The sequence below is a fragment of the Heliconius melpomene genome, chromosome 1 (genome assembly GCF_056956725.1).
Source record: "Heliconius melpomene rosina isolate 202511_hmr_F chromosome 1, ASM5695672v1, whole genome shotgun sequence".
In the NCBI taxonomy this organism is placed as follows: Eukaryota; Metazoa; Arthropoda; class Insecta; order Lepidoptera; family Nymphalidae; genus Heliconius; species Heliconius melpomene.
Window position 1 is genome coordinate 8,319,264 of NC_140389.1, and position 10,728 is coordinate 8,329,991.

A 10,728-nucleotide genomic window follows, 5' to 3' on the forward strand; every position below is an offset into this window, starting at 1 on the left:
AGTGGACATTTCGAATTGTATCTTATATACGTAAGCGTTGAAAATATTTTAATAGCGCGATTCAGGACTTGTCTAATAAATATTAAGTTACCCGTTTTATTTTCGATATTTATATGATTTTTATCATTTCACATATATAGTATAAAATGATCATATTATTTTTCTTGAAATATGAACTCGCTTCTCCATCTTTCTTTTTAATAATAATATAAAATTGCATATTTCTTGCAATAATATAATGAAGTAAATAAACTTAATCATTACTTCGAAACGTTTATTAATATAAAAGGAAAAAAATAACAAAAAGCAGTCAATTGATTATTAAAAATGTTTAATGTGCATAATAAATATGATTAAAATAATTAAATAGAAATATAAAACATGGCACGTTACATATATAATGATTTATTTATATAAGCAATAATTACAATATTTAATCGTCTATAGGTCGTAGATAAGTCTGTCCTATGATGTCGGCTGGTAATTTACATTGCTTCCATTGTGACGATCGAATTGCGAACGGTCCTTTGCCGTTTAAAGTAACTGTAAATAAATATCATAATTAATTATACATAACTTTATTTAAATTTAAGTATTATTAAGTATAAATGGCCGTTTTTAATTAATTATTATTTTTTTTAATTCGCAATGGTAACAAGACAAAACGCGGCGTTGAGTTGCGCAACGAACGAACAATGACGATTATTTTTATCAGATTATTTCAAACTAATTGTTTAAGTACAACTAAATATATATACATTTTGAACACGCGACTACTGTTTCAATGTTATCTGATCCCCTATCCACTATTCCGTAATGGTTTTTCGGCGTATGCCATAATGATGAATATCGACCTTCTTTTTGTTTGTATTTTAACAAAAATTTGATGTATGATGATATATCGTTCTAAATTAACAATATTTTGTAATGTTTTCGCATTTTAGATCGTTATCAAAGTATATTATATTATAAATTACGAATAGATAGCCTATTAAGATACCGTTTATCGTACCTACAATTTTTTTTCTTACCAAAATTTAATACAAAATTAGTTAGACATATTTCTACATTTCGCGAAATACTTTTTGATGTACCTACCTAAATATATATAACACTAGCGGCCCGCTCGCGGTTACACCCGCGTCAACTATGTTATTATTAATTTCTGTTTCCATGACTACGTCCTAGTGACGTCTATGCAAAATTTGAGACTCCTAGCATTTGTAGTAACGAAGTTTCATACAAACTTTCGACCCCAAAAACAACCCCTTAGAAGTCGAATATTGCAAATTCCCGTCTTAGCGAGCACCTACGTCCTATAAGTAGCTCCTATGCAAAATTTCAGAGTTCTAGCACATGTAGTTTCTGAGATTTCGTGATGAGTGAGTGACCTTTCAATTTTATATATATAAGATTATTTATGCATCATTTATTTTGCAATTTTTATTTGAGTGTAATTCAAAAATATTCTATAATATCAATTGCAATATTGGGTATAAGGTTTAACATGATCAATGGGAACGTAGAGTCTTAACATTAGGTTCCCTCTGCCCACCCTGCTTTGTGTAGGAGTGTAAAACACGTTCAATAATAAACTAATTAGTATTACGGGATGGGTATGGGTAATGGGTTCGATCGACGGAACTCTTAACTCGAAGTGTTTTAACACTTTGCCTAACCCAAGTTGCAAAAAAATTTTGTTAAGTTCAGTTCTTAATTTATGGCGCTTCGAGCGTGCCCAAAAAAAATATTACTAGGTATGTGAAATGATTACCTGTCATCCCAGGAACTAAAGTAACATTGTATTTTCCATTGAAAACAACGAGAGGTATGCTGTCATCCACAGATGACACTGTAATAGTAGTCTCCGCTTTACTAATATCTAATGTTAGATTTGAACCTAAGTACTTTATACCTGAAACAAAATTATTTTGTATTGATGTTTAATCCAATTTTTTAACTAGTGTTAAAGAAAATAGGTAAAATATTTATATAGATTTATATAGGAATTTGTTGCCATTTCCTATTATCTAAATTGAATGTTCGTTTAATATAACCTATCTAAAAAAAGGAAATAGCTAAATCGATTCGAATAACCAACCACATTGAGGACTTTTGAAAAAGTACATAGAAAAACTTTAATAATAATGTTTGAGTTAATAGCTAACTTTTGATGAAAAAAAAAAAAAAAAACAACAAAGGCTAAAAATGAACAAAATAACATGAAAAATGTATTATACCTTTGATTCGTAATCTAGTTGTATCAGGGGGTAGTACCGGACGCACGATTTCAAGTCTATCCAAATGTATTATTATTCCTGCGTATCCGAATATAATGGTTTGGAGGAACCCCCCCATACCCGTTAGGAAGTTCACTGCCCCCACATTAGGACGACGAAGTTCACTCCATATCTATGAAATAAATATGTTTTATTATATTTTATTCTTAAAAGAGAGAGAATGTTATGTTAAGTTTCGTTTTTCACTTTCCGCTGAAATTCAACGCCAAATTTTGTATTACTAGACGAAGAATATTTTCTTCTAGATGAAACTACTATAAATAAAATCTTTCTTCAAGTAAAAATTGAAATCATATACATCAGTGGTCATCAGATAATACCCAAATGAGTGACAATGGTGTCATTGTATGCAGATATATGTATTCAAAAAATATTTTGCAAATATATTTATGTAAATATACCATTGTAACAACTATACGTACGTTTTTAATATATGCAATACATGTTCCTGTAAACGCAAAAAAAATCAACAATTCTATATACCTACGTTTATACAAATAAACATACTTTAAAAGGTTCCCTAACATATCCTTCGTAGCTCTTATTGAACAGTTCCCCGGCTTTCACGTCGTCCTCTAATTGCAGGTGCCCTATAGCGTGCATGCTCCACGTCATGGCGGGTCCTGAACTACGGGTCACCGATTCATAGTAAGACAGATCGTTAGCTCGAGTAGATCTAAGGAAAAGTTAAATTTATAGGTTTTTGTTATCCCGCATATAGTTGGGTAGGCAGAGGGGACCTAGTGTTAAGACACTCTGTTCCCCACTTTCTGCCGAATTCTGGAGGCATTGCGTGTGGAGTGGCAGAACTCAACGCTGCTCTTTGCCTCGACACCAGAGAAGAAATGGAAATATAAACGTAAATAAATATTTCACTTCCTCGAGAGGGGATCGAACCCACAACCGTCGCGTTACATTCACACACATGTGCCACTGCGCCACGACGGAATAATTATTATTACCATTAACGTAAATGTACAAAACTAGTTGTGAAAACAAAACTAGTTTTATTTAAATAAAGATCTAGGTTTATTTAAGTAAGGTATTTGTTGCACTCTAACAATATGAACACTCAGATTTAGGCCACTCTTATGAATGAATGTGATTTGATGACTTCATCGTCTGAATAAGGTCAATTAGAAATTGAGTTCGGCTTGATTTTAAACTCATTTTGCAAGTATTTTGTAAGTATTTCCTTTTTAAAAAAAAATAAATAAAAATTATATTGAACAATTATAAATTACTTATTTGTTGCTTTTTTTTTTGTGTCTTCCCCCTGCACTACGCCTGGCATCTAATACGACGTACTTAATTAAAAAAATAAATATTGATAAAAATCAATTGGAGCTTATGTGATATGAGACTAACAGGACATTAAAATAAGTGATAACACAGTGATCCTTAATTAACTAATATTGTCAAACTTTTTTTCTTAAAAAAGTTTTTTTTACCGTTTTAAAATGATTATATATCTGGCAGTAATTGCTTTTATTTGACGTAATGTTTTAACACATTCCCCTGTTTAGACCCGACCATCGAAGCCGACCATAGAAAAAATACTAAATCCGGCCAACCCCGAGTCGAACTAGCGTACGAAAGTTTATAGGAAAACGACAAATCATGTTTGTTGTATAGGAACACATAATACATATAAATGTTTATTTTATTCTACTATTTAATATTTACTATTATTATAGCACATACATCATCTGTGAAAATTTTAACTAATTGATTGTCATGGTTCATGAGGTACAACTTGATGAAAGACGAACAGACAGATGGACGACAAATAGTGAAATCTTAGTAATCTGAGTATTCTAAAGCCTTAAACGGAACCTATTGCACCTTTTGGATACGGAACCAAAACTATCCTAATAATTAAATAAATAAAAATACTTACACATTCATAGGATATAGCAATGGAAAACCAAGCAGAACAGCATCTGCCTGTTTAATATATTCTCCACGATTATAATTTTGGAATTGTGGGTGATAGTCCAAAGTCTCCTCGTAAGGGAGGGAGAGGCTCCAAGCGATGTCCGCCCAGTGGTCCGGATCGTGCGCCATGTAGTAGGATTTACATAGACATGATACGTATCTAAAAATAAATTGAAAAATAAAAACTAAATACAATATATAGGTACATTTACATTTAATGGACAGTTGTTATTTGTAAAAAATATGTAACGTAATTTTTTTAAAATAAATATGTCTAGGTATACACTCATTATATTAAGTAGAAGATTTATTAATGATAAATTATTATTTCATAGACGCCGCCCCTGATACTTTTAATATAGCAATTAATTATATCTACAACTTAACTGACATTGTTAGTATGTAATTATACAATAATTGCTTTTTTCATATTTGTATATATCAAATAATACACATATATCTTAATTTAATGAAAAAAGATAAAATAAAAATCATACGCACTGTGCCAAATATAAAGAGTATCCAGCAATAACGTTTGTAAATATGGAATTAGTTATGTTGCTGTGATCTTCATCTGGACCCATTACATCTAAAAAAATATAAAAAATTATATATATTAATAATATTATGTTTTTTTAAACATCAATAGTTGTAGTATGTTATAGTATATTATGGATATGATAAGTTACTAGATATGTCGTAGAAGCCCGTAGTGTAATTGATAATAGCACGAGACGCCCAGAAATCTGCTATATTCGTCACTATGGAACATCCGCCATGCTGGAAGAAAAAAATGAGCATTGGTATTAGATCACGAAATCAACTGAGAAAATAATTGTATAGCGGGCGAAGCCGCTGGCAGGCCGCAAGTAATATATGAAATTTGTATTTACAAGACTTACTTTCAACCAATTCTCATCTCTTGTCACAGCCAGGTACTGCCGCGCCGCAAACGCTATACAACCCGTAATATGCTGTTCAAATTCAGCTACTTCAGGGCAACAGGGTTGCGTTACTTCAGATCCAGTGTACGCACTTTCCCACGGATATCTGTTCAATAGAATTGTATATTTATTATTAGTATTGTACATAGAATACTAAATTATACAAATGCAATAAGAAAAGCTCAAACTCCCCTTTGGTAAAATGACTTATTTTAAAGATATAATGCAATAAATATACAAATATCATCTGTTTAATGTGCATTTTACAGTGTTATAAACATAGTATAGTTTTACAATGCACAGAATCTAACATGATATAATTTTTTTTGGCGGTATAGAAATAACTTCATTCCCCCAAAAGAGATTCGAATCCCCAACCATCGAATGTACAGGCGTTGCCTCACCTAGAGTTGATGCATACCTATATCCTTTATTTCCGGTCATCTTCGCGAGCTCAGAGGCGACGTATGCGTTGTCAAGACGATACTGTAACAGCTTGTTCGCGTATTTCGGATACAATAGCAATATTGAGGGAAACATCCACATTTCTGTGTCCCAGAAATTGTGACCTGGAAATAAAGCGCGCATATTTATATAAATATCTATGCAAGGCCTAATCAATATTATTTAGTTCTGTAATATAATATATGTACAATATTTCACTGCTACGGCAATGAAATTTGTACGGAACCTCGGATGGATGAGTTTGACTCGCTCTTAACAGGTTTTTAAATAAGCCCAAATTGAAATAAATTATGATATCTAATTACCTTCATAATCGTCAAAAGTGCCGCCTCTGGCCAGTCCAGTGGGACTGAGACCAAAGAATCTATCTAACGGGAAGTTGGAGTCTTCCGCCGGCAACGAACTGAAGAAATAGTACCATATGCCATTTACTATTTTGGACTGGAAAGGAGAAAAAGAAATATTTTTATTTTAAAAAGAAAATTCCTTTTCTTTAAAAATTAATTTGGTCAGAAGGTTCCAACTAAGTACAGCGATACCGCATGTAGCGACCGATACCGACCGATTTTTAACTTTTTTGTCTTTTGTAGAGGCCAATCGATGCGTTGGGGTACAAGCGTGCGATTGTAAACGTGACAGTTTGTGAGGAAATAAAATATTTTATATTTTCTTTTCCTCGCACTGGGGACGAGGCAAAGCGCGGCGTTGAGTTTCGCCACTCAACGCACTTTAGAATCTCTGCCTACCCCGCTAATAGGCGATTCAGTGGGAAGCTGAAAAAATAAATAATTACCAATTGTAAATTTCCTTCTATTTCAATGTTGGCTTGTTGGTAGAGCTTGAGCCATTGCTCCACGTGCTTCTCAAATAACTCTTCGCCGTCCTCCTGTAATACTGTCCACAAATTAAATATAGAGCGATGTTTTTATATGTTTACAAACAAATAAAAATAATATCAATATGTAGGGAGTTCAAAGCCTGTGAGGAGGTTAATATTTATTTGTTTTCTTTTCCAAAAAAATCTAATGTTGGTATGTTAAATAATATTCTCTACCTCTTAATCATTTATTATTAATTGATTTGTTATTCATATTACACTACAACTATAACTTTATTTGAGCTTTCAAACCTTACTTAAAAACAAAAGTTAAATATAGAATTACTTATTATTTTGAATTCATTAATAAAAGAATTTACTTCACCATAATATTTTTAACAATATACATACATATACATCCATTCCTTAACTTACTTTTTATGAACTCCTGTCTCGCAACAGTTTCATTTTTATCAACCGTCATAGCAAAAGTAAAAACCCTACTCAGATGTGGTACAACCAAATGATCTGGTACAGACGTCCAATATGCACAAACATCTATGGGTATGGGTTGGTATACAGGGTCCTCAGTGTCTTTGGTCCTACCGCATGCTTTCCATATAATAGCATCATTTATGACCTCAGGCGTTGGACTATCAAAGGCTATGTCTTTGCTTTCTGGGCCAGCCATTTGCTTAATGGCCACCCATATTTCGTGATGTACGAAATTTGGATCTGAAATTGTAGATACTTTCTAGAAAATAATATAGCAAATGCTGTTTGTTTTAACATTTCGTCTATTTAGATTTATATTCCTATTGTCATTTAATAGCAATCAGTATAAATCACCGCGAATCAGCGCCTGATGAAATAAAATAGCAAGACGTATTTTGAATTATTTGTATATAAAAAATAATAAAAGATCGACAAAAGAAATATTATAAATTTATAGTTGATAATAATATTACTAAGGATTCATAAAAGTAAGGAGGCGGGAAGTACGAAACGAAACGTTCCTTCTGCGTACCCTGCTATGTGTGAAAAAAAAAAGAAATTACAGCTACCTGCATGTGGTTTCGGCATTACTTTAATTTGGTTAATAATGCTTCTAGTATAAAACCTATGAGCGTAGATCCTTTGAGTTACCACCGATCGTTCTCTATTAATAGTAACTTGGAAGACCCCATGTCTTGTATCCAAACTATAAATCGGGCTGAAGGGGTGATTGGAAGAATTTAGACGTATGTTGGCCCAAGCAGGTATTCTAGCGCGATGGCTTTCGCCTTTTCTTCCATTATAAAGTCCATTCATGTATACTGTGTCGCTAAATATATTAGTAGCGATATGACCATTGCCTATTGATGGCATGAAACGATCGTCGCCTGGTAGCCTGAAATTTGAAAAATTATTTATGTGTATTTTATATTTATGTGTATTTTATATAGGTTCAATAGTGTCTAATTTAACTGGAAGAACTTTTCTATTGATTAGTATGACAGATATATGAGTAAGCGGATTCGTTTTGTTATATTATTCTTTACAAAAAACAAGTAATTCCAAGAATAACTATAAATACTAAAGTGACACATACAATCAATGTTTTTCATATTATAATAATTTAGAGTGATAACTCAGAGTTGAAATGCAACTCTGGCGAATCCATGACGATACAAATTCAACTTTAACGTGACCTGCAAATGCAATTATAGCGATATGGGGAGCAAATAAAAACTTGGTTTCTTTAAATAAACTGACTAAACTAAAAAGGAAATAATAAATTAAACTTAGTACTTTAAGGTATTGCTAGGAGAATATATAGTGGGTACGTTGCTATCTACTAGCATAGAAACATTTACTAAAATAAATTAAAAGTATGGAACCCGTGATGCGCGAGCGCGACTCACACTTGACTAATTTTTAGTATTAAAATTATCTAATCGTTAATCCAATTTACACCAACAGTCTAATATGAAAGAAAATATATTAAAACATATCTAGATATCTTTTTAATTATTGCAGAATTACCCTAGATGCCGGTAACGGGAACATTTTTATTATAGAAAGCGGAGTAAGCTGTAATAATAAATAATTGTATTTATAAATTTTCACTTTTGAGTCGACTATTAGTTTTATTACGACAATTTCCTGTTTATGGTAAATTATGTTTTATTATTTCAGAAAAGCAATTATTTGAATATTTATTATTAACATCGATTCAATTATGTTAACCTATAATTATAATTTATAAGTATGTAATTTTACGAGGAACAAATTAATGTCAAACGTTAATTTGTAGCATAATTGATATAACATTTTAATTGTTATTGTATCTATAAGTAATAGTTTATCTATTATAATGATTATTTACTTTATAATTAATAATTTGATTGATATTATATTTAATTGATTTTAATATTAGGTACCTACATTTACACAACATAGATCTATTTAGAACTAAGGCTACTTACTGTCATAGTCGATTATAAATTATATTTTGTATGTTAAACTTACAATTAACATAAGTTATATGTAATTACACATTCTAGATTCCATAATATAATTTCTCAACTTTTTATGTGCTTTAAAAAATATTTTTTTACAAAAACCGCGCCAAAATAATTAAAAGAAATTTTTTTGTTAAATATCAAGGTCTGGCTGGAATTCTATTGCAACGATCGTAACCAGTACAGCCAAATTCTTGACTTAGCAATTACCTATATTATTTAAGTTATGAACATTTCTATCCTTCTTTAAAGTAGAAAATTGATATTATTAGATACACTTTAAAAATAATATTATTAATTATTAAAATAAATTGCAGAAAAATATAAAAAGAAAAATTAAATTGTTTTTAATATTTTAGGCATTAATAACGTTAAATTAATGTATATTATAATTACGCACAAACAATAACAGTTTCTAAATATAACAAAAAATATATAAAAAAACTTACATATAAGTTGAAAATATATAATCATCTTTGCTAATATCCTCCGTTTCATCCACGGAATATCGTTCTACAATAGTGCGGGAAGCGCCTTTAGTTGTCAAAATGACCACCACCACAGCGGCCGACGCCAACAGGCCTAGCATGGCAGCCACTTGCTTGTTTTTACCCAAAGAATTCCACATTCACGATATATTATTTAAAATAATATTTTTAATTGACACTAGTACTGTATTTTTATTTTTTTTCCTGGTCAATAGCCGCCCGGTCCTTCCAACGTCACCCTGCAGATTACACGACCTAGCTGACATGACACACTTTATTGTTCCATTAACAATGATAATCAACTAGGGTCGACGCTTTGTCTAGATTTCCTGCTTTATCTAATATAAATAATCATGTTTATATATTTTTCATAATAGATTTTATTATATTATACTGTTCGTTTAAAGTTTATTTTTTAATGTGTTAGTACATATTATTAAAATTGGAACTAGGCAACCCTAAACATATGAAGCTAATTCAATTGTCACTTCCTGATTGTATTAAGTAAGATCTCTATTATATAAGGTGACATTATTCATACCTTTGCTGTAAAATTAATTAATTATTTAAGCATGTGCCCGAGTTCATTGACCGAGGTCGTAATTTACAAGAAAACAATGTTGTTATTCATATTTATCTTGATTTTTAAAGTATAATTACACAAGATCTACTTAATTTACAGCATTTAGTTTTTTAAATAAGAAATAGCATATGATATCATCATGACCTGAATGACCGTAGTGGTTGTGTTGTTTAAATGTGTATTAAAAACACAATTTAACAATATGGCCAGTTTTTCCCTCTGGCTAAATAAAGTGTGACGTTAAATTTTCTAATACCCTCGTCTTGAATTCGAGAGAATGAAGGGTTTCTATCGAAAACCTAGTCTGCTGCTAGTGCTGTTTGAAGAGAGTAAAGATTAAGAATTATATATATCAAAAAATTTAAAAAACATGCTACAATTCCATAATACAATACCTATATTTTTACCTCTTAGATTCTTCGCCATTTAAATCAGAATAAAGAATAAAATTAAGTTTATTTCTTCTCATGCATTTCTTTGTTATTGCCCACCACTGTCCTTTTTAAAGTATTACATAAATATTATTACAATAGCTACAACATAAATAAGTTACAGGTTACATAAAACAAGTGGAAAACGTTGGTTTTAATAATGATTTGGATCCAGTAGCGAGGCATTAGACCGTGTACCCTCTGGTCATGGTCCGCCGCTCTCTGTGTTTCGTCATATCCTAAACTTGGAATCTTTTT

The 10,728-nt window shown here is 31.1% G+C and overlaps 1 protein-coding gene across 1 annotated transcript; it reads right to left on the reverse strand.

The window, feature by feature from the left end:
- Window positions 1-317: 317 nt before the first annotated feature.
- LOC146541182 (protein-glucosylgalactosylhydroxylysine glucosidase) lies at window positions 318-9,708 on the reverse strand. The gene is made up of 14 exons (XM_085188917.1): window positions 9,418-9,708; window positions 7,529-7,854; window positions 6,900-7,199; window positions 6,441-6,541; window positions 5,953-6,088; window positions 5,604-5,751; window positions 5,141-5,288; window positions 4,928-5,018; window positions 4,740-4,827; window positions 4,201-4,398; window positions 2,808-2,976; window positions 2,241-2,412; window positions 1,775-1,915; window positions 318-543 (listed from the first exon to the last, which is right to left on the reverse strand). The coding sequence occupies exons 1-14, from the start codon at window positions 9,594-9,596 to the stop codon at window positions 434-436; spliced, it is 2,307 nt and encodes a 768-aa protein (XP_085045043.1). The 5' UTR covers window positions 9,597-9,708; the 3' UTR covers window positions 318-433.
- Between the last annotated feature and the right edge of the window lie 1,020 nt (window positions 9,709-10,728).